This window comes from Mustela nigripes, chromosome 18 (genome assembly GCF_022355385.1).
Source record: "Mustela nigripes isolate SB6536 chromosome 18, MUSNIG.SB6536, whole genome shotgun sequence".
Classification (NCBI taxonomy): Eukaryota; Metazoa; Chordata; class Mammalia; order Carnivora; family Mustelidae; genus Mustela; species Mustela nigripes.
The window spans coordinates 2,955,363-2,980,095 of NC_081574.1; the positions used below are offsets into that span (position 1 = coordinate 2,955,363).

The 24,733-nt window shown below is 40.9% G+C and overlaps 1 protein-coding gene across 1 annotated transcript in view; it reads right to left on the bottom strand.

Annotated features, from left to right (window-relative positions):
• CSMD1 (CUB and Sushi multiple domains 1) overlaps positions 1-24,733 on the bottom strand; it is a 1,942,714-nt gene that overhangs the window by 550,742 nt on the left and 1,367,239 nt on the right. Inside the window, exon 9 of the mRNA XM_059384481.1 lies at positions 8,555-8,679. Within this exon, the coding sequence (XP_059240464.1) occupies positions 8,555-8,679 (125 nt within the window). The remainder of the gene's footprint in view (positions 1-8,554; positions 8,680-24,733) is intronic.

Genomic DNA, 24,733 nt, shown 5'->3' on the forward strand with positions numbered 1-24,733 from the left:
GAACTGTGTTTCACATAGAGCGAGGGATGAATCCAGTTGCCTCAGAGACATTTTTCACCAGAAATTGTCAGATTCATTCATAAAGTAATTTTTCTTTTTCTTTTTTGTCTTAGAAATGTATCTCCATTTTTCAATGCATTTTCTAATCTATTAAATTTAAGTATTTTTTAACCCGTACTTTTAATCAAGCCATCAAAATAATCAGCAAAAATGAGATACGTGGTGTATTCTGTCTTGATAATTAGAACAATTCCTTGCATTTGATCATTTTCCCCATAAATACTTGTTGTCATTTTTAAATAGTATAATGACTCTAAATAATATGATCTAACTATAGTTATTTAATTCTAATCCTCTGTTTTAGGATTAGATCCTCTGTTAGAACCTTAGCTAGTATCACAGACTTGATCCTTCTAAGTCTTCTCCATCCCCATCATCTGCTTCTTCCCCAAATGATGACACTGCCATCATCACACCAATTACTAATGACTCATTCGGTGCTACTTTTCCTATCAGGGCCCTCCTGCCAATCACAGATAACCTTCAGACTTTCCACTGGCAACCACTCACGGTCCAACCATCCTTGTGCAGATCCTTACTGAATAAGAATGATGCATTTTGAATCACGACTCTATGGATTGTTATCCAGGGCCACACAGTGGCTGCCATGCAGACTGGGCATTATCTTTTGCATCTCCTGTGGTTGTCTGTTCCCCGGGGTTCTCTTCCGATCCTGTGGTTCTGTGGCAGGTTATACGAAACGGCCAGCTCCCTGAATGTTAGGGCCAAGTAAGCCACACCGTTTGCTGTGTCACACCCCAAATTTCTTCCTCATCAGCGTCAAGCATTGGAAGGCTAAGGTCCTTCAGATCCTCTGTCTATCATACATCTTTAAAACCTAATCTTTGTGCAGAATAAGGAGAGCCAGAGAAGAGCACACCTGAAGGGACAGGGGAAGGAGGAGTGAGTGCTCCACTGGCACGTGTCCCACGGGCAAGCAGCACACCCTACAGAGCGACAGGATGTTCCGTGTGTGTTTCTGCACCCTGACCTCTCCCCAAGGTCATGTTCTGTGAGACGACGAGGGAGGGGCCAGCCTGCAGGGCAGGAAGGAAGAAGGGAGCTGAGCCATCAGCCCAGCATGCAGAACCCTCTGTAGGAGGATGACTGGTTCCAGTTTATCCGCAAACCACATTTGTGCTGCTTTGCCAGTGGTTTTCCTGCTGTCCTTGACGAGGAACTCGACCAGTGCTGTGGACATTCAAAAAGCCATGCCATTATCTGATTCGGATGGCTAAAACTCTGAAGGTGTGTCACCTGGCCTGTGTCCTTCCACTCCTGGACTCTTAGCTGACTCCTCAGAGCACGCTGGGCATGGATCCCATAGCTTTTCAGACAAGTACAAACCCGTTAGCTTAGCAAAGCTGTCGGGATGACGGCAGAGCAATTGCCCAGCGTCCTTGAAGGAGGGGGGGCCTTCCTCCCCAGCACTGGCTTCTGTACTAAACAAGCATTCAGTGGTCCCCAAAGTATTTCATTGGCCAACATACTTAAGTAATGATAATACTGTAATATCAAACAAGATTTTATAGAAAGATTTAAAAATATTCCCTTAGTTGAAATGTAAATGTTTATGTTTATACATATTATAGTTGAATTCCACTTTCTACTCCTGCTAAGTCTCTCCCTTATCAAGATTTCCTGGAAATACAATATCTAATATAAAGTAATACACACTTAAATGCTTAATAATGCTTTTAAATGGCCTTGGGTAATTGCTGTGACCTAATGCAGAGCTAGTATTACTCAGAGGCTGTGTTCTAAACTTGGAAGCTCAAAGTTTACTTATATGTCTTATGGTTTTAAAATTAAATGAGAATTCCCAAAATGAAAGTGGAAAATACATCAAGAGAGAAAGTGGACAGGGAGAAAAAGGCTGATTTTGAATGTAAATATATGCCATTTTTCCATTTACCACTGAATATTTATTAAGTACAAACCATATTTGTTTCACATAATTTATCTTATGTAATATGAAGTAATAATTTGTCTACTTATGTAAATTCAGTTCCAGGAATCGGTACTGTTCTATAGTAACCATTTAATTAATCAAGTTAATTGGAGGGGAATATTCTAATTGACTAAATTTAAATTAAGAGGTTACCTAGACTCACATCTGAAGAATGTTTCAAGCACATTAATATTATATCTGATACTCTGTTTCCTGTATGTTTTTAGGAGAAAGCACTGTTTCCAACAGTGGCTTTTATGGTTACTTCCAGATTGTCAACCACAGCAAAGAACCCATGTCCGAGAGGTTAGGAGTTGCTTTTCCTCATCACAGCTTAGTTCCAAGCCTGATTTATGTAGTCCTTAGACATCTAATCTTAATTTATTTCATATTACACCCCTCAGTCTATTCAATGGGTATAATCAAAGTAAGTCCACCTGTGAGTGCTGTCGGGACCGAAGGAAGGAGATCAAGGCAGGCACTCAGCGCGCGGCCCAGTACATCACCGGCTCTGCACTGCAGAAATACGTGTGACCTTCTTATTGGGAGAATGGCACGGTATCAGGCATGGGCAATATAGCAGAGAAAGAACGGAACCGAGACCCCTGCCTCCCTTGGACAATTCAAGGCACAGACATACGCCATCTAATCTAACATGGACATAGCAGCTTTCTAGGAAGGTCTGAGTAAGGGCTGGAGGAGTATCTGGAAAGGGCTTACTTGGGAAGACGGTGGCCACAGATGGATTTTGGAAGAGATGATTTCGAAAAAAGGAGCAAGAGACAGCCAGCCATGTGGACACCTGGGGAAAGTGTCCAGGTAAAAGGACAACTCATGAGAGGAGGCTAAGTCAGAAACTTCCCGATCATGTCCTAGGAATGTGATCAGCACCAATTAATATTAGTGTTCAAGTCATTTTATGTCCACATAGTTTGAGAGGACTGTAAAAATACACAGCTTTATTATTTCCAATAACCTAATAAAAATATATTTTTTACCCAAGTGGACTTTAACTGAAAAGCATAAAACCTTGGGGAGTCTAGAAGCAACAAGAGAAATTTTCCCCCGTACTCTGGGATTATAATAAAAGTTAGAAGTCTGCATGTCTCTTTAAATCTCTGAGATCACAGCTATCTGGTAAAATAATCAGTATACAAAGTATCATCTTAAAATTAAATCTGACATAACGAAGAGTGCTCATTCAGTTATAAGTGGCCTTTTGACTACTATTTACAAGTCATTTCTGTGTGGACGGAGAATATGGGTAGGAAACAATAAACTACAGAAGTTCTTGGTAAATGACAACTTAGTAAGCGGAAGGTCATTCTTAGCTGGCCTAACCCAGAGTCCCAAAGCCAACAGCTTTTTTCTGTGACCCCCTGTGGCTCTAATTGCCTTCCATGTAACCACAGTTACAACTGCAAATGATACTTTGCTTTCCTTAAGTGCTCTTCCAACTCCGTGAGCAACTAAAAATACTAATTCCACAGATCGGAGTGCATGAGTCTTAAAGGAAGTTCTCTCACTAAACCCCTGTAAATACTGATGGAATGAAATGCCAAGCTGAAACACTTTACTTAAAAAAATATAATAAAACTATGTCCTCTTCCTTTGTCTGTTTGCTTATTTTAAGTCTACTGGCAAAGATATTTTATGTACGTTTACACAGTGCACAGTACTTTATCCTGTGAAAAACCACAATCGTTTTCCTATCTCTAAATAAAGTAAGCACAATCTCAAACAAAATCTCTTGTATAATTATCAAGCTATGACAACCATTCATCTATTTGGTAACAGGAGGAAAAGGTAATCCACCCCCCCATCCTCAAGGGTAATTAGCTAAAGTAAGCATTGGCTCAGGACACCAGTGTCCAGATGTGAAAGATCACTTCTGACTCATGACAATTTATCAAATGCTCCCATCAGATCTTCCTTCTCTAGAGAAGTCACAGTAATTACTAAAGAGTTAGAGACTCTTCATGAAGATGGGAACCTTGAGAACTAGTCCTTAATTCATCCATCCGAAATCTCAGAAGGGTGCAAAGCTCAGACCAGGGGCATTTTATTGCCTTTGAGACATGGTGAATTTAGAACATGTTGGCTGCGATGATCAATATGAGGGCTCTTTTATTTTTTTTAATTTATTTACATTCAATCAGCCAAGGTATAGAGCATCATTGGCTTTTGATATAATGTTCAAAGACTCATCAGTTCTGTATAACACCCAGTGCTCATCACATCATGTGCCCTCCTTAAAGGCTTCTTTAAAGGCTCAGAACAAATCAAGAAAACCCAAACCATGACTTTTTCTTCTTACTTACTATTTATTACGGTGAGAGCAAAGACTGGAAAATGAACTCAGAGAATCCCACTTGTTGTTTGGGACCTACAGATAGCTAAGAAACATTTCCTACAGCCTCTTTTGGGTGGTATTTGAAAAATCACTACATTTCATGGCAGCCATCTCCCCCTACATTTTAGATATCACAAGCCACCTTTACACAGAAATAGTTATAAAATCTCCCCTAATTATTTTTTAAATTTCCACTTAAAAACTGTTTTCCTCCCCACTCTCCTATAATTGATAAGCCCATCATTAGCAGTAAGTAAATGCACTATTTAATGAAGGGAACAATGACAGACTCAGAGTTCCTAAATACTACCCACATGAAAAACTTACTAATTTGAATAGAAGAAAGTGCACTCTCCAGTGAGGCACGCCGTCCAGCAACACGCCACGGCTCGCTGCCCTTATTTCTTCTCTTCCTATCCATAAAGGTGTTACTGCTTTCCCACAGGCCAAGCTAAGAAGCTAGGGTTGTAATGTCCATAGTGGGCACTGGCCAGAGTGAGTATTAAACACGGGAGACATGGCTAGTCTGAGCCAAGATGTGCTCTAAGTTTAAAATGCACCTGTATTTCCAAGTCATAGCATGAAAATAAAAGAAAGAAGGTAAAGAACTTTTTTTTCTTATAATATATAAGAAAATAATTTTCTTATAATATAATCTTTATATTGACGATATATTAAAAGGATAATATCTGTGGGATAGTGTGTGAAATAAAATACGTCATGAAAATTAATTTCACCTGTTTCACATTTGCTTTTTACTGGCTTTTAATCTGCTAGTAGACTTTTTAAAGCTAGCTTTAATTACATATATGGCTTGTATTTTATTTCTAGAGGAGAGCACGAATCTAGAGTTTCCTCAAAACAATCCTCTCAAGGACCAGTCCACGGATGCCCTAATGCCTTTGGCCATTCTGTGCAGGAGTACTTGATCCTGCCATGTTACGGTGATTACCTGATGTTGTAGGAGACTCTGCTTACCAGACTAGGCGGGTGTGTTCCTGCTGGCCTTGAACAAGAAGGCTGACCTCTTGTTGGAGAACCATGTAGCTAGAAGGGGAGTGCAGGGTGGAGAAGGGGAATGCGCAGGTTTCCTACTTAACCATGATGCTCCCAGATAAGCCTCTCCAGTCCAGAAACTGGGGTAGTCCTGCTGACAACGTTCCAGACTTTTTAATCCATACTGCTTAAACTCAGCACTGATACAAAAATGCCAACGCGTGTGAAAGAACGCTGAGTGACCACGGGTGCCCTCTCATTCACAGAAAGTGCAGGTGATTTAGGGAAGAAACAGCAACAACCCTCACCCAGTAAAACAGAAACAGAACCAGAACCGTCGTCATGACGTCTGTCCGGTGATTCATCCCACCTCCTTCTTAGGAAGTACACCCCCTTGGCAACAACTGCCGTTTCACTTAATGTCTACATCCCCTCTCTTCCATGGAAACACACTTGCTTGCTCTATATTTGACTTCCCAGACTCAAAATTAAAGCTAGTTTTAATTACATATATGGCTTGTATTTTATTTCTAGAGGAGAGCACGAATCTAGACTTTCCTCAAAACAATCCTCTCAAGGACCAGTCCACGGATGCCCTAATGCCTTTGGCCAGTGGTACTGAGCAGAAATACCTCTGGTATTTCTTGCTGGGCCTCTACCTGCTTCCTCTAAACCCCTGTGTCCTGTTACCTGGGATTTGGACGGCATATTGGACCATGAGCAGGAGGGCCTGACCACACGCTGACAAGGTGGGTGTTGAGGAAATTTTCATCCCTAAGACAGAGTTGCCATTCTAGTCCTGAACTGCCTGACTCCTACCTTCCTTATGAGAGAGAAACGATTTCCATTTGGTGGAAGCTCCTTGTGGTTTTGGATTTTTGTCACCTAGACTTCATCACCTAATTCTAGGTAGTGTACCTCAAATTCTCCTTCTTAGAATGCTTCACGCCTTTCAATTTAAATTTTTTGGTTGTATAATGTTTTACTACTCCTAATATGCTAAAATATAATTTCCTTAAAAAGTTCAGTTTAAAAAAATACTGATTGTTATTGTTCCCTAGACACAATCTAGGTTAAGGTATAGGGATTGGATATATACATCCTTCATGGAAAGGTCTTCTTGAGGCTTACTTGCAGCTACCAGAGCTCATCCCTTCAGAAAGCTAAAAAGTAAATGGACAGGAACTAAATGCAACAAGGACCACCGGATTACTCCATAGAACTGAAGGTGCATCTAGTTCAGGCAAGACCACGGGGTCACCAGCTGGGAGGAGAAAGAGGGGATGCTGGAGGTGAACGCTGTGTGCTTCTGGGTGAGGGAGCTGGGCGTCTGAGAGCGGCGGGTCTCTCACAGAAAACAAGCCCAGCGAGTCACACAACAAAGATGCGGAAGGAGAGCCGTTCTCTTCTAAAATATCATTGGTAGGACATGAGAATCTGTGAGAACAGGAAGCTAAAAGCTTCGTGTACAATTATCTCAGAGTGACGTGTTTGGAGGTGGAGAATGAAGAAGGATACCCCCCCGCCCCCCCGCCCCCCGCAGCCTGGGTGGGGGCCCCGTCTTCTAAGAGGTGAGAGCCTCTGGGTGTTTGGTGTTTGATACCAAGTCAGGTTGTAAGTGGGGACCAAGATCCTAACAGAGTGTTTTGAGCTTCATGAGATGATGAAATTCAGGGAATTAAAAAAAAAAGTTATAAATTAAGAAATAAGATAAGAATCCAATAATAGCCTACACACCTATTTCCTTTATGCGACTCCAAAACATCAATTTAAAATGAATGCACATTTCCTAGCTTTGTATAGTTTGGGTTTTTAAAATAATGACATATGATTCTGGTATAGAAGAGTAAGGAAAACATTAAAGAATAAAAACATTTTCTCCCCTTGAGGGGAAAAAAATAATACCAGTGAATTAGCCCTCATTTATTTCTGGGAGCATTACACATTACCATCACTTGGTAGGAACATGGTTTTTGCTGTAGTTCCTCTGGAAGCCAAGCACTGCCACTTTAGGATTAGACAAAGTAGTCTAATGACAAAGAGCAGAAGGACACAGAATTCATGTTTCCTTAACCAGAGGATGGTGCATCTCCAAGAAGCATAGGAAAGAGCCTCCTTCAGCCAGAACACAGACAACAGTCTGTCCTCAGGGTGCATGAGGAGGTCAGAAGGTGCATTTCCCACAGGCTATAAACCCTCAAGTGGTTATAGGTAAGGGGAACAAGAGAGCAAATCCTGCAACATAGTCTATCTAAGATAAAGCTAGCACTGTATTTGATTTCATAGGATGCATCTGATATTTTAAAATTTATAAAATGGAATCTTTTCACTTTAAAAAGGCTATAAGGAGGCATAAGATATGCTTATATATGAAACTTTGCTTCTTATTCCTTGGTTGACTTCATGCTTCCCCACACCCTCCTTTAAAAGTAACACTTTACATAAATTATCTTATGGCCAAAATGTAAAAACCAAAACCAAAATCAAACCTTTGTTTTTCTTTGGATTTTTAGTGATTTTCAATATTAAAACAGCCAAAACGGTTTTCTGCTGGTTTGACTGTGGTTTGTATAATTCTGGTAGGACCATTCCGATGCTTCCTGGAAGTGACCAGTCAAAGTTTGGCATCTGGGAGGATGATGATGAAGCATCTTCAGCTCTGCTATGTCAGAGATGAGTTTAAGATAACTTATCAGTGAAATATTAACTCAGGAGAGTGATGACAACTCCCTTATTCACTGGTATCATCAAAACCCAAGAATTAACCTCACTGCCCTTGAAAGGTGAGCATTTTTAGATCTGCAGGGGTGTGCATAAAAGTTGCCGAAGGATCTGGTTACATAACCTATTTCCATAATATGCAAACGCTGTGTATATATATAGGCGAGTACCAAGTTCTACTGAGTAAGTCTGTGTGCAGGCATCTCAATGATTAGATTCGCTCCCATAGTTTCTGAAATTTCAAAACCACTAATATCCTTGGACATGCTTGCTGGCTAACCAATTTCAAAGAAATATATCTTCTCTACCTTCACCACTAGGAAAACATGCATCATTTTCTGCTTTGTTCGGCTTTGTCTGTATGACACATAAACGAGGCTGCTCTGCCCTTCAGTCTCCCCGCGCATTCACAAAATGTGCCAACTGTGGTAGAAGACAGAAGCAGGGCGAGGACACCAGTGCGTGCATCTTACCGCGACAAATGGGCCGATGGTCGCTCCACGCAGCCAGCGTCTCTGTGACTCTCTGACAGGTTATGCTCTTGGATCCCTGGAGCACATAATTGTCCTCACAGGAGAACTGTACATTTGCACCAACCCTAAGCAATTAAACAAAACAAAACAACCCAAATTATTCTTGGAAGCCTTCTTAAAAAAAAAAAAATCAGCATAGTGCCGTGAGTGCCTTACGCCATCCAATCCATATCACACTTCAAGCAATGCATTAGAGATTATTCTTAGATATAACCACATAATGTAGCATGGGATAGAGTCTCAAGACCTGGGTTCCAATTTCTGTTGTGCCAACTTCAGAGCTAAATAAATGTTTGAACCTTCATTTCTTATCTGCAAAATAGACGAAATAACAGCAGTGACCGGACTTCATGGGTGTAGAGAAACAGTTGCAAACCCTGACAATAAAACAATGTTGCCGTCCTTCTGTGCGAATAAATGTCTACAGTAACAGGGATTGAGAAAGTCCAGGTAAGGGAAATGTCTCAGGACACTGAAAGTCACGTGCCGCAGGGCCCCACTTAGGTACGGGCCTAAAATAGTCAACTCCTAAAATGAAGGGCTGGAGGGAGTTACCAGGAGCCTGGGGGGAGCAAGCCCTGCAGACCCGACACGCAACATGAGCCTCCAAGTCAACAGGGATGCGGACTTTCGGAGGACTCGGGATGGACCTCACGAGAAGTGTTTTATTACAACGAAATGGAATAAAATTCTCCCAAAGAAGGGCAGGAGGGAGGAAATGTCTCCGCGGAAACAATCTCTATGCTGGGAACAGGAGACCTGAGTTTCCCGTGACCCCAGATCAGTCCTGGGTCATCACACGTCCGGACGCCCGCCAGCCCCGCAGGAGGAGGAGGAGGAGAGCGGCGACTCCGGGGGCAGAGCACCGGCCGCGATCCGGACGGCGGGGCGCGGACACGCGACGCCCGGGAAGACGGACCGCGGTGGGGAGCCTCGGTCAGCCGCCCCCGGCCCGCGGCGGGGCACCAAGCCGGAGCTTCGAGAGGTCGGCTCCACGGGGGCAGGACCTCAGAGACTAAGCGGCTGCGGCCCGCCCGGGGTCAGACACGGGGCGTACCTGAGTGCAGCAGAGCGGCCGCGAGCGGGGAAGCCGGGCCGACACGGAGCCGAGGAGGTGCCATGAACCGTCACCCCCGGCAGAGCAGGGACCGCGCGGGGGCCCCACAGGAGGCAGATCTGGGGAGACCCTCGCCTTTCTCCTCTGGGGGACCGACGGGAGGCCGAGGCAGGAGTCGGCCGGGCTTGGAGACGCCACACGGGCCGCGCCGGAGACAGACGCGCCGGGTCACAGCCGGGGGAGCCCGGAGCCGGCCGGAGACCGGGGAGACCGGGGAGACCGGAGGGACGGACGGCGCATCCCCGAGGCCGCACTGAGGAGCGGCCTGAGCTCTCGGCTCCGCCGGCGGAGACCGCGCGGCCGCCATCTTCGTTCCGGCCTCCGGACTCTACGGAAAGCGCGCAGGGAACAGAAGCTCCGAGCGCGAACCGAGCCGGTGACGTAGCCCCGCCCCCGGCAAGGGCGGCGCAGTTCCGCCTCCGGCAAAGACACGTGAGAATCCCGGCAACAGCGCCTCCTGCAGGACATCGGCCAGACCATCCGGCCACAGAGGAGCTCCGCGGGGAAAGCAACGCAGACAATTCATGGCTTTTTCCCATGAGCCTTTACTCTGGCAAAGGTAAGTTTATTTAATTGTATTTTTTTCTTATTCTATCTTTTTTTCTAATTTTTCCTCTTTTCTATTTGACCTATTTTATCTCTTTTATCTTATCAATATCTTTTTTAAAATTTTTTTAAAATTTCCTTTGTTAAAGTCATATTCTATCCCTTAATGGTATTTAGTTTTTTGGTGGTTGTTGTTGTTGTTTATATACATACCAGTTTTTCTTCCTTTAAAATTTTGGAATACAGTTTCTTCTAACAAACCAAAACATACCCTAAATTCAGCATATGGCTTTTTTCTAGTCTCCAAGCTGGTCATATTTTCTCCTTTGTTTTTTCTTTTTTCACCCAACTTCTTAACAATTCCTTTTTTAATATCTATTTTTAATATTCATCTTTACATTCATATTCCATCCCTTCATCATTTTTATCCGTGTGTGTGTGTGTATAAACTTTTTATTTCTTTAAAATTTTGGGAAGCAATTTCACCTAACACACCAAAATAAACCCAAAATCAAGTATGTGCCTCTTCCTTACTCACCAGCCTAATCATATTTTCTTTTTTTTTTTTTTCTTTCTTCTCCCCCCAGTTTCAGGACTCTTCGGATTTGGTTAGTGTATATTTTTCTGGGGTCATTGTCATCCTTTTAGTATTTCATTCTCTCATTCATCTATTCTTATCTGGATAAAATGACAATGTGGAAAAACTCACCTCAGTACGGACTGCTAGGAACCTAATGAATATGGACATTAGTGAGATGTCAGAACTAGAGTTCAGAATGACACAAAGTGCCAGCAGGGCTTGAAAAAAGCATAGAAGATACTAGGGAATCCCATTCTGTAGAAATAAAATCCCTTTCTAGAGAAATAAAAGAACAAAAATCTAACCAAGTTGAAATAAAAAAGATTTAACGAGGTGCAATAAAAAATGGAGGCTCTTACTGCTAGGATAAATGAGGCAGAAAAGAGAATTAGTGATACAGAGGACCAAATGATGGAGAAAAAAGAAGCTGAGCAAAAGAAATGAGCAACTACTGGACCATGAGGGGAGACTTCGAGAGATAAGTGATACCACAAGATGAAACAATATTAGAATAATTGGGATCCCAGAAGAAGAAGAAGGAGAGAAAGTGGCAGAAGGTACATTGGACCAAATTATAGCAGAGAACTTCCATAATTGGGGAAAGGGGACAAGCATCAAAATCCAAGAAGTGCAAAGAACCTCCTTCAAAATAAATAAAAATAGGTCCACATCCCATCATCTGATACTAAAACTTACAAGTTTCAGAGACAAAGAGAAAATTCTGAAAGCAGCTCAGGACAAGAAGTCTGTAACATACAATGGTAGAAATATTAGATCGGCAGCAGACTTTTCCACAGAGACCTGTAAGGCCAGAAAGGACCAGCATGATCTATTCAGAGCACTAAATGAGAAAAATATGCAGCCAAGAATACTCTATCCAGCTAGGCTGTCATTGAAAGTAAAAAGAGAAATAAAAAGTTTCTAGGACAAACAAAAACTAAAAGAATTTGCAAACATCAAACCAACCCTACAGGAAATATTGAAAGGGGTCCTCTAAGCAAAGAGAGAGCCTAAAAGTAGTACACCAGAAAGGAACAGAGACAATATACAATAACAGTCACCTTATACGCAATACAATGGCACTAAATTTATATCTTTCAATAGTTACCCTGAATGTAAATGGGCTAAATGCTCTAACCAAAACACACAGGGTATTAGAATGAATAAAAAAATAGGAACCATCAATGTGCTGTCTGCAAGAAACTCATTTTAGACTCAAAGACACCTCCAGATTTAAAGTGAGGGGGTGGAAAACAATTTACCATGATAATGGACATTAAAAGAAAGCTGGGGTGGCAATCCTTACATCAGATCAATTAGATTTTAAGCCAAAGACTATAATATGAGATGAGGAAGGACATTATATCATCCTTAAAGGGTCTGTCCAACAAGAAGATCTAATAATTTTAAATATTTATGCTCCTAACATGGGAGCAGCCAATTATATAAACCAATTAACAAAATCTAAGAAACACATTGACAATAATACAATGATAGTAGAGGACATTAACACCCTCATCACTGAAATGGACAGATCATCCAAACAAAAGATCAACAAGGAAATAAAGGTCTTAAATAACACACTGGACCAGATGGACATCACAGATATATTCAGAACATTCTATCCCAAAACAACAGGATACACATTCTTCTCTAGTGCACATGGAACATTCTCCAGAAGATATCACACCCTGGGTCACAAATCAGGTCTTAACTGGTAACAAAAGATTGGGATCATTCTCTGCATATTTTCAGACCACAATGCTCTGAAGCTAGAACTCAATCACAAGAGGAAAATTGGAAAGAACTCAAATACACGGAAACTAAAGAGTATCCTACTAAAGAATAAATGGGTCAACCAGGAAATTAAAGAAGAATTTTAAAAATTCATGGAAAAAAATGAAAAGGAAAACACAACTGTTCAGAATCTTTGGGATGTAGTAAAGGCAGTCCAGAGAGGAAAGCATATGGCAATATAAGCCTTTCTCAAGAAACTAAGAAATGTCTCAAATACTCCACCTAACCCTACACCTAAGAGCTGGAGAAAACAACAGCAAATAAAGCTTAACCCAGCAGGGGAAGAGAAATAATAATAAAGATTAGAACAGAAATCAATGAAATAGAAACCAAAAGAACAGTAGAACAGATCAATGAAACTAGACACTGGTTCCTTGAAAGATTTAATAAGATTGATAAAACCCAGGCCAGACTTATCAAAAAGAAAGAAGAAAGGATCCAAGTTAAGAAAATCCTGAATGAAAGAGGAGAGATCACAACAAACACCATATAAATACAAACAATTATAAGAACATATTATCAGCAACTATATGCCAGCAAATTTGACAATCTGGAAGAAATGGATGCATTCCTAGAGACACATAAACTACCAAAACTGAACCAGGAAAAACAGAAAACATGAACAGACCCATAACCTGTAAGAAGATTGAAGCAACAAACAAAAAATCTCCCAACAAACAAAAGCCCAGGGCCAGATGGCTTCCCAGGGGAATTCTACAAAACATTTAAAGAAAAATAAATACCTATTCCCCTGAAACTGTTTCAAGAAATAGAAATGGAAGGAAAACTTCCAAACTCATTTTATAAGGCCAGCATGACCTTGAACCCAAAACCAGACAAAGACCCAATCGAAAAGGAGAATTATAGACCAATTTCCTTGATGAACATGGATGTAAAAATTCTTACCAAAAAACTAGCCAATAGGACTCAACAGTACATTAAAGGATTATTCACTAGGACCAAGTGGAATTTATTCCAGAGCTGCAAGGTTGGTTCAACATCTGCAAATCAATCAATGTGATATAATACAATAATAAAAGAAAGAATAAGAACCATATGATACTCTCAATAGATGCTGAAAAAGCATTTGACAAAATATGGCATCCTTTCTTGATCAAAACTCTTCTAAGTGTAGGGAAAGAGAGTGCATACCTCAATATCATCAAAGCCATCTATGAAAAACCCACAACAAATATCATTCTTAATGGGGAAAAACTGAGAGTTTTTTCCCTAAGGTCAGGAACATGGCAGGGATGTCCAATATCACCACTGCTATTCAACATAGTACTGGAAGTCCTAGCCTCAGCAATTAGACAACAAAAAGAAATAAAAGGCATCTGAATCAGCAAAGAAGTCAAACTCTCACTCTTTGCAGATGATATGACACTTTATGTGGAAAACCCAAAAGATTCCACTCCAAAACTGCTAGAACTCATACAGGAATTCAATAAAGTGTCAGGATATATAATCAATGCACAGAAGTCAGTTGCATTTCTCTACACCAACAACAAGAAAGGAAAAAGAAAAATTAAGGAGTTGATCCCATTTGCAGTTTCACCCAAAACTCTAAGATACCTAGGAATAAACCTAACCAAAGTGACAAAGAATCTGTACTCAGAAAACTATAAAGTACTCATGAAAGAAATTGAGGAAGCCACAAAGAAATGGAAAAATGTTTTATGCTTATGGATTGGAAGAACAAATACTGTGAAAATATCTATGCTACCTAGAGCAATCTACACGTTTAATACAATCCCTATCAAAATACCATTGATTTTTTTCAAAGAAATGGAACTTTAAATAGATTACTTAACCCTAAAATTTATATGGAAACAAAAAGTACCCCAAATAGCTAGAGGAATGTTAGCATAATTCCAGACTTCAAGTTCTATTACAAAGCTGTCATCTTCAAGACAGCATGGTACTGGCACAAAATAGACACATAGATCAATGGAACACAATAGAGAGACTAGAAATAGACCCTCAACTCTATGGTCATTTAATCTTTGACAAAGCAGGAAAGAATGTCCAATGGAAAAAAGACAGCCTCTTCAATAAATGGTGTTGGGAAAATTGGACAGCCACATGCAGAAAAATGAACCTGGACCATTTCCTTACACCACACACAGAAATAGACTCCAAATGGATGAAAGACCTCATGTGAGAAAGGAATCCATCAAAATCCTTGAGGAGAACACAGTCAGCAACCTCTTTGACCTCAGCTACAGCAACTTCTTCCTAGGAACATCGCCAAAGGCAAGGGAAGCAAGGGCAAAAATGAACTATTGGGACTTCATCAAGATCAAAAGCTTTTGCACAGCCAAGGAAACAGTCAACTAAACCAAAAGACAACAGACAGAATGGGAGAAGATATTTGCAAATGACACATCAGATAAAGGGATAGTGTCCAAAATTTATAAGGAACATATCAAACTCAACACCCAAAGAACAAATAATCCAATCAAGAAATGGGCAGAAGACATGAACAGACATTTCTGCAAAGAAGACATCCAAATGGCCAACACCAGACACATTAAAAAGTGCTCCACATCACTCATGATCAGGGAAATACAAATAAAAGCCACAATGAGATACCACCTCACACCAGTCAGAATGGCTAAAATCAACAAGTCAGGAAATGACAGATGCTGGCGAGGATGCGGAGAAAGGGGAACCCTCCTACACTGTTGGTGGGAATGCAAGCTGGTGCAGCCACTCTGGAAAACAGCATGGAGGTTCCTCAAAAAGTTGAAAATAGAGCTACCCTATGACCCTGCAATTGCACTACTGGGTATTTCCCCTAAAGATACAAACATAGTGATCTAAAGGGGCATGTGCATCCCAATGTTTATGGTGCAATGTGCACAATAGCCAAAGTATGGATAGAGCCTAGATGTCCATCAACAGATGAATGGTAAAGATGTGTGTGTGTGTGTGTGTGCGTGTGTGTGTAAATATATAATGGAATACAACACAGCCATCAAAAATTGAAATCTTGCCATTTGCGATGATGTGAATGGAACTAGAGGGTATTATGCTAAGCAAAATAAGTCAATCAGAGAAAGAAAGTTATAATGATCTCACTTATATGAGGAATTTGAGAGGTAAGGAAGGGATTTGTGGGGGAAAGAAATGTTAAATGAAACAAGATGAGACTGGGGAGGGAGACAAAATGTAAGAGACTCTTAATCTCACAAAACAAACTGATGTTGTGGGGGGGTGTGGGGGGAGGAAGAGGGTGGCTGGGTGATGGACATTGGGGAGGGTATGTGTTATGGTGAGTGCCGTGAATTGTGTAAGCCTGATGATTCACAGACCTGTACCCTTGAAACAAATAATACATTATATGTCATTAAAAAGATTAAAAAATAAAATGCTTTTTATTCAAGTATAAAAATTCTATGTTACTACCACAATATTACATTCACAAGGCGAGTGATATGCTATTTCAGAAAAACACCTTAGGGGAAAAGAATCATTTGTTCTAGAAAAAAGCAATCCATCCAGCCTAAAGTTGGATGGCACCTGATTTTGGCTCCAGAGGCGCATCTGCAAACCTGATGCTCTAAGGCTGTAGGAATAACAAAATGTTGCAAAACAAGGATTCAACAGGTGCATAACAAAATGTGCCAGACTCACCGCAGGTCCGAACACACGCGATTCCTTCCTTTAAGCCTTTGTCTGGCATGGAGCTGAGTGTGGTAGTTTTAGTATCAGACAAGCGTATTACAAGAGGAAATTCTACATATGTTTTCTATTGGATAGACCCTCAAATTCATGTTGACAAAAATGAGAATGCCAGGGAGTCTGTGGGGAAAGATGCACAGTGACTCACGTGCATGGATACAGTTAGTAACAGATGCAAGAGCGCGGGCAAGTGAGCTAATGCCGTCCCTGCCTGCTTATGGGAACCATTTCGCCTGTGATCTCAGAGTGAATAGTAACCAAGTGAAATTATGTCAGAATTTCCCACACTTCTAAATAACACTCTGGGGATGGTCATTGTCTTCAAAAATCATCACATCAGGGGGAGCCAACTTGAAAAATTCTGGATTCAACAAAAGTTAGCATGCTTCTTTTCTAAAGGGGCTTCTCAGGATACTGAAATTAAGTATGAGAAAATGTATTCTGCTTACTTAAGAGAAGACAAAGTATATAAAAGCCCCCAAGCTTATATATCCAGGAAGCCCCTTCTCACCAACTATCCAGGGCAGCTAAAACTCTATGGACTGATTTTAGGTACTTAACAGATCTTATCTTTGAAAGTGAAAAGTGTAAAAATCAAATTCTAGACCTAATTTTCATTTTCATTGTCAGTCTTGCCAGTTATTTAAAACAGGCATGCATGTTAGACATATCTGTCCATAATTTCTGCTCACTGGCTTTTGTTTAAACCTCTGAAGCCATAGTGAATAAATGCAATAAATCCAAAAATTTTGTTCTGAAAGCAGCTCTTATTTCTGTGTTCGGACCCATCTCCCCTTCCTTCTATTTACGAAAATCTCAGATTTCACACATTTTATCATTCTTTTAACACATTTCTATTGAACATCTATGTGCTACTTCACTCTAGGTATCCAAGATGCAAATGTTAATAAAAAGTTAAAATTTATCAAGGTCCCAACCTAATCTAAGTTGATTTTTTGGAAAGAACTCTTAGAAGAAAATTCCAGAAAAAAGAAGTTATTAATACCTTCTCATTGACAGGTAAATTTAGAACATCTGAGATTAATTGTGTTGAACAACTTTGACAATTGCTAGTAGTTGGAAAGTGTAAGAAATAACAGAGAACTGAATTTGTGTAAGATCAAGATATATTGTACATAGATAATAAATACCTAAGTTGCAAATTTTAAGTTACACAGCAAAAGTAGCATATCTTGTGTTTTAAATAGAACAGGGAAAATAAATGTTTTAGTTCTTCAGTGCTTAGCTCTTCTGAAAAGCTCATCAGTCAAACTTCTGATTTCCAAAGACATTTCATTTGTCACCATCTACTTGACTTTAACGACCGTGATCTGAAAAGTCTTTTGAGGTGAGTGAACTATTTCTAAATATGGTTCCGTTTTAACAAGAACTATTTCCAAATTTGGTTTCCCTAAATAATAGCTGTGCATTAATTTAATATTGGTACCATAATTATTTCTGATTAAAAAAAAAAAACTGAAGGGGCACTTGGTGGCTCAGTGGGTTAAAGCCTCTGTCTTTGGCTGAGGTCATGATCTCAAGGTCCTGGGATCGAGCCCCGCATCGGGCTCTCTGCTCAGCAGGGAGCCTGCTCCCCCTCTCTGTGTGGCCCCCTCTCTGCCTACTTGTGATCTCTGTCAAATAAATAAATTAAGTCTTTTTTAAAAATGAAGAAAACACCTGAGGTGACTTAAAGTTCAAAGCAGAATCCAAAATAAGACATGTAAAATCTAACTGTCTATGAATTACAGGAGATATAAACCATCTGGATAGAGAGATCCCACATCTTTCCTCAACCCATACTGGTTGACTTCTATCAAATCTAATGAAGAAACCAATTTCTCCATTAGGAGTTTTCTGAATCAATAGGTGGATCAACAGATGCAGATAGATGAGAGATAGATGATAGGTAGATAGAGAATCTGCCTCTTTGTTGAAAGCAGAAATCCAGGTTGGAGCAGTGAAGGACAGGGAACGCTAGCAGAGACAAGAGGGGAGGCTATGTCATGGCTGTGGAAACATGCGGCCATGACTCCCTGCCGTGCCTTGGACCAAGAACCAAGTTGGAGTATGGGGATGGAACCAGACAGCGTCTTTCAGTGTTCTCTGTGCGGATCCCAGGGTAACCCCAGACTTGTTCTCATTTTCCAGCTCTGACCACACAGCGAGGTCTGTGTCCTACGGTACAGCCTTTCCAGGGGGACAGCCTGGAAGTACGGCTAGCCCAATTAAGATGGAGAGGATGGGGCCCCTGTAATGACAGAGCAGTGCACCCCCAAACATTCACATCGCTTGTGTGCTGGCTGCGGAGGCCATAGATTTGGAAGTCATTCACCAGCCAGGAGGAGGGTGCGCATCCTGCCAGAGCCTTGGGGGGAACGCGGTGGCCATCCGCAGGGCACCGATGAGGTGGACACATCATGTCTCTTCCCCCCTTTTGCTGGGATGTAAAGGCAGGAGAAGGAAGGAAGCAATCGACTTTAATCCTAATGAATCGACACATCATGGATTTTCACAGCTTCAACAATGAATACACAAAATTTTCTGACACAGGCAAAATGGGGATTTGTTCAAAAATAATAATGATAGTATAAATGACATTTCATGCTGTACATCTGAACTCATGAGCCTGTAATTCAATCTCCTATACACATTTTAGTTAACTTCGCAAATAATACGATATCCTTCTCATATGCAGGTCTCTCTCCTGCTTCTCCCCATCTCAGCTTTTGTTTTGCTCTCTGCCTCTTTCCCCTTTCGGGTTTTCTTAATCATTAACAATTGACTACCTCCCATAAATAAAATTAATTCTTCCAGTGGTTTCTAGAGGAGGGTGCAAAACATTTTTCTAGAAAACCAAATTAGAATGACTTGAAGGTATTTCCTAACTTTAGAAAAAGAAGAAAAAAATGGTATTTGATCCAAGGAAAGAAATGAGAGGAAAACTGTCAGGAGTAATTCTAATGTCCTTCAGCATCTTTAGAATGGTGAGACTCAAGCTCTAACCCTATTCATAAATGTCCCCAGTGCCCAGAGAAGGGCCAGGCGCATCAAAGACACTCGAAAACACGTGTTGAAGGAATGAAGAGAAGCCACGTTCCCATGCATGAAAATCCGCCAGTAAAGCAGGACTGAGAAATAATGCTGGCAAAGAAACGCAGCTGCTCTTCCCCCTCTTCTATTGGCCTTGATTCTGCCTTCCCTGCCTCGGCTTGACAACTGCTTATGGTCAGCCTTTTACGCACTGGGCACTGTGCAAAGTAGAAGGTTGTACTGATGAGCTCTTGGGGGCAAGAGGTAGTTGATCAATTAATGCACAACACGTTAACTAAATCTGCTCTGCTATGGGAGAACAACACATTTTGCCTTTAGTGAAAGGGTAAAAAAAAAAAAAATGGTTACTACTAGAAAAAGACAATACACAGAATTTATTTACTATTTTGTTTTGTTTTGTTTTCCCAAAATGAGTGCAGGTGTTCTAAATTGAACTCCCCAACCTACACTTCACAGAAAGCCCTACTGGCTTCAGAGTAGATGGTTTGTTCTGGGAACTGAAGACAGCCAGGTCTGTCCACAATGGGATTTTGCGAAGCTCTTCTGAAAACCTCGGCAAGTGTCCCACTCCCCGCTGGCCCAGAGTTTCTTCCCCAGAGACACACAACTCTGGTTTCCTGCCCTTCAGCCCTGCTACTTCCTCTCTCTTTGATAAGGAACTTTCTTCTTCTAATGCTCCCTTCTATGTGTCATTTGAGAAACATTAACCAAAAGCACCCAAGTCCAGATAATGTGAGTCTGGGCAAACAGGCCACCCAGAGAAGGCAGGTACCAAGAACAAAAGATCCTGAGGGAATGCCCTGTGTTTTGTTCACTTGGAAATCTCTCCCAGACCTTAGCATTGAGCTTATACTGTCCCCGAAATAACTAACTTCCAGATAAACCCACTGACTCTCTAATGAGTGAGTCTGTTGCCCACTCAGAAAGGACCTTTGATACTTAACTGGCCGCTCTCCATTTCAAGAAAGATGTGGTCCTCATACAGGAGACTGAAAGCCTACAAGGACAATCTGTGCTAACCCAGGCACTTGTGCCTAAGATGCCATCAAAGTGCACGGCTTGCACAGTGACATAGATATTGCCATTGTCAGAGAGATCAATGCACAGCCACTGTGAATTTTGGAATGTCTTTTGTTACCCTTTTGATTTTCACATATAATGTATCATTTCTGGGTCATTTCTTTTTCTTTTTATAGAAACAATTTCTAGACTCATCTCCTCAAACCTTGAGGCAATTTAGCACCACTAGACATGCATCACAGAGTAGATGGATCCCTCTAGCCTAAGGAAAGAACAGAAACTAATATTTCATATCGTTTTTAGAGGCTGTATGTTAACAATTGTGCAACAAAGACCCCTAACAATGATTGGAACATAAGGCACTTCAAGGGGATGAGTAACCACAATGCCAGGACAAAGGGCCTTCAACTGGCAAGGGATCTTCAAACTGCGACCAGCCATCAGAAGCACGACATAGAGGAAGGCATGTAACTTTTCCCATGATGCAATTTAATTTCAGTCTTCCAAGGATGCTAAAAGATCATGGGACTCTGCCATTTGCCCAACAAGAGGGCTTCCTGTCCAACAGAGTAGAAACGGTAAAGCTTCCTCTTCACCACCCACCCACCATCCCTGCAGAACCAGAAGCCAGGTCCACACTATTACAAAGGATGCATTTTGGAAAGAAACAGGTGGAGAGGGGATCTGGATGCTCAATGGCAGAACTTCTCCATAGGCTCTTTTCCCATTTTCTTTGTCTCCTTGTGTGTTCAGAGCCAGGAGGTCCTCTCCAGTCAGAAGCAGAAGCTTCTCAGTAACCCTCCTCTTGTGATCTTGGGAAAACTAGCTTGGTAATACGAAGTTCCGAAAAGCTCAGTGGTGCCTATATTCACTTCTAGACTTTGTTTTCTGGTTTCCAGTAGTATTCCATCATGGTGCCCCTGAAATCCCTGCTCATTCACGGAAGCTGCTCACAGGACTTACTTCTTTATTATTTTTCCCTGGAACATTATTTGATGGAGGCCATGACTGGGCAATATTTTTGCAGGGGGAAATCAAGTTGGCAACCCTTGTTTCTTAAGCTTCTGCAGACACATACATGCCTTTGAAGACAAGTTATTGGAAGAGGTTTCTAATAATGAGATTTATACACACTTTTTCAAACAAGATACATGATCTTAAATGCTTGTTTTCAAGTGTGAGCCCTTCTGGTTGGTTATGCCATCTGTCTCTAATAACTTACTTTGTTTGACATACATCAGGCAGTCCAGTGGCCGTTCACTGGTCTGCACACTGAAATCACATGGGCACTTAAAAAATCCAAATATTGAGGTAGCTGGAGGGATCCACTTCTTAAACACAAAACATGGTTTCTATGGGATAGAGGCACTGGAGGATGAGAAGTTACTGCTTTGTTCTGGAAGAGGAAATAGTTCTGGAGACAGATGGTGGAGATGGTTGCACAACGTGAATGAGCTTAACGTTGCTGAACCCTGTACTTAGAAACGGTTAAGATGGTGAATTTTATGTTAAATACATTTTACCAAAATTAAAAGTTTAAAAGAAAATCCTAATGCTTAGGCCATATTCCTAGTCAATTAATTCAGAATCTTTGGGGACAGTTAAGAGCACGGTGGCTGGCCACTCTCTATCTAGTGGCGATCAATGAACACGAACTCTCCATTCATTCTTTCCATGGATGCATTATTTTGGTGGAAGTGCATTAGGCAAAGAAGCAAGTGACCAGAGATGCCGAGGACTTTTTAAGTGAATTGGAAACATTGGGGAGCAGGAGAATGACCCCAAATAATATATGCACTGGTTAATTTCTTAGCATTCACTGCGTTTATATTCTTAAAGTTGACAACTCTTCTCTGTATCAATGATGATGAACTCACATGCTTCCTTTGGCCCCAAGGATGTTGGTACCCCTTAGTAGCATCACAGTAGTTTTGTAGAACTGTATGCTCTAAGAGACCAAGGAGAATTATAACTAAGAGACACAGACAGAGCTTTGCAGATCTATCAGACTTCAGAAATCCTCGAGTCTTCTATTTCAACTCCTTCTTTTACAGATGGGGAAACCAATAAACAGAGAAATAAACTGCATTACCCAAAGTCACTGTAGAGAGCATTAGTATTCACCCAGTCCTTAAAAAGGCATTTCTGTTGATGACCAAGTGGGCTAATGATGTCATCAACTATCACTTGCATTTTGAAACTGACAAATTCGGGTATGCCTCAATAACCATGATTTATTGTTCCAGAAAACTACTTAGATGGATATTATTATTTTGATTAAAAAATAATTTATTGTTGCAGACACTGGAAAGACTGTGGAAGAGAGAGGGGAATGTTCCGTGGGTTCTGCTGGATGGATTCTTTATTGGAAACAGCTTTGGCCGGATAAATGAGACTGAAACATGCATGGGGTGCCCTGTTTCAGAGGCACATAATGGTTTCAGATAATGTGGACAGGAAAATATTGGTTGTGATATTTATTTAAGTAGTTTTAAAAAATACATCCAGGGCTCTTTGAAAGAAGAGTAGTCATTGGCAAATACTTGTCGCAGACTATAGTCTCTTAGTAACAGTGAATCTTACAGAGAATAAGATGCCCACCTTCAGCAAACAGCATTGAAACGAGTGATGTCCCTCTAATATTTTTCCAATTATACATGGCAAGTATGCTGGTTTATATGCTGTTAGTGTAATTCTTTATATTTTCATGTAACAAAAGGCAAGTGGCTCTGGTGTTCCTGAAGTTAACTCACAGTGAAGAAATACTAAAGCTTGCTGCACCAACATTTTAAAACTATAAAGAAAATGATCAGTGGTAAAGAACACTAAAGGAAAATAAAATAAAAATAAAATAAAATAAATTATCAGCGTATCAGAAATGAAAGAGGGCTGAGTATGGAAGGTAGAAATGAGCAGTAGTTTATCAAGAGATTTGGGATATGGATTGTTTTCTCTGCTTCTCATTGTTTATGTAACTGTATTTTATGTATCCCAGTTTCTTCCTTCATGGGATGACTCTTAGTTCCACTTGACACTGCTTGACATCATATATTCATATAAATGTGAGATTCCTTTGAGTTAAAAGGGCCAAGATGTAAGAACAAATGGTATAAATTTGAATAGTGATCTATAAAAGTCAAGAATTTAAATTAAATATTTGGGGTTTTTTCTTTTTTCCTTTATTTATTTATTTTTTAAAAGACTTTATTTACTTATTTGACAGACAGGGACACAGAGAGAGAGGGAACCCAAGCAAGGGGAGTGGGAGAGGGAGAAGCGGGCTTCCCTTTGAGCAGGGAGCCGGACATGGGACTCAATCCCAGGACCCTGGGATCCTGACCCAAGTCAAAGACAAACACTTAATGACTAAGCCACCCAGGTGTCCCTAAATATTTGTTGTTTAAGTCAGAATTATCACAATCCCAACAACCAAATTCTCTTTGAGCATAGGTCATGTTTCAAGAAAAATTGATAATTTCTCTGCCTGATGGCAGTTAATTTAATGGTTTTAGCTGGATGCTAATTAGGCTATGATTGCATACCCTAGCAACAGTCTTATTAGTTTCAATTTAATGCAATTTAACATAAAAACCTGTCTACCATATGTTGAGCACAGTAATAAGAAATCAAATCAATAAATCCTGTCCTGTCCTCTTTCCATCGGGACCTCACAATTCAACATGATAGAAACTACATCTAACGTGAGAGAAGCATAAATAAGTGACATAAACAGTTGTGCTGAAGAGGCTGAAATTATGGGGTGAAGCAAGGTGGCAGTAAAGACTCCTCGTCCTACAAATGGAAGGCAATTGTGTGGATGGGAAAGGCAGACACAATTAGAAAATATTCTGTCCTACAAAAAACTCATCCTAGGGGGAACCATGGAGCATGTGTCAGCATTTCCCAATCTTGCTTCTTCAAGCACCTCGTGTTTCTATATTAGCTTGTCCTACTCTACCTGTGGGATATCTATCACCTGAGAACAATTTACATGGGTGGTGAGGTATGGCAGGAGGGAAAACTGTGCTTAAGAATATGACTAAGATACAGATGGAGTGAAAAGAAGGGCCATCTGTACCCCAATGTTTATAGCAGCAATGGCCACGGTCGCCAAACTGTGGAAAGAACCAAGATGCCCTTCAACGGACGAGTGGATAAGGAAGATGTGGTCCATATACACTATGGAGTATGATGCCTCCATCAGAAAGGACGAATACCCAACTTTTGTATCATCATGGACGGGACTGGAAGAGATTATGCTGAGTGAAATCAGTCAAGCAGAGAGAGTCAGTTATCATGTGGTTTCACTTACTTGTGG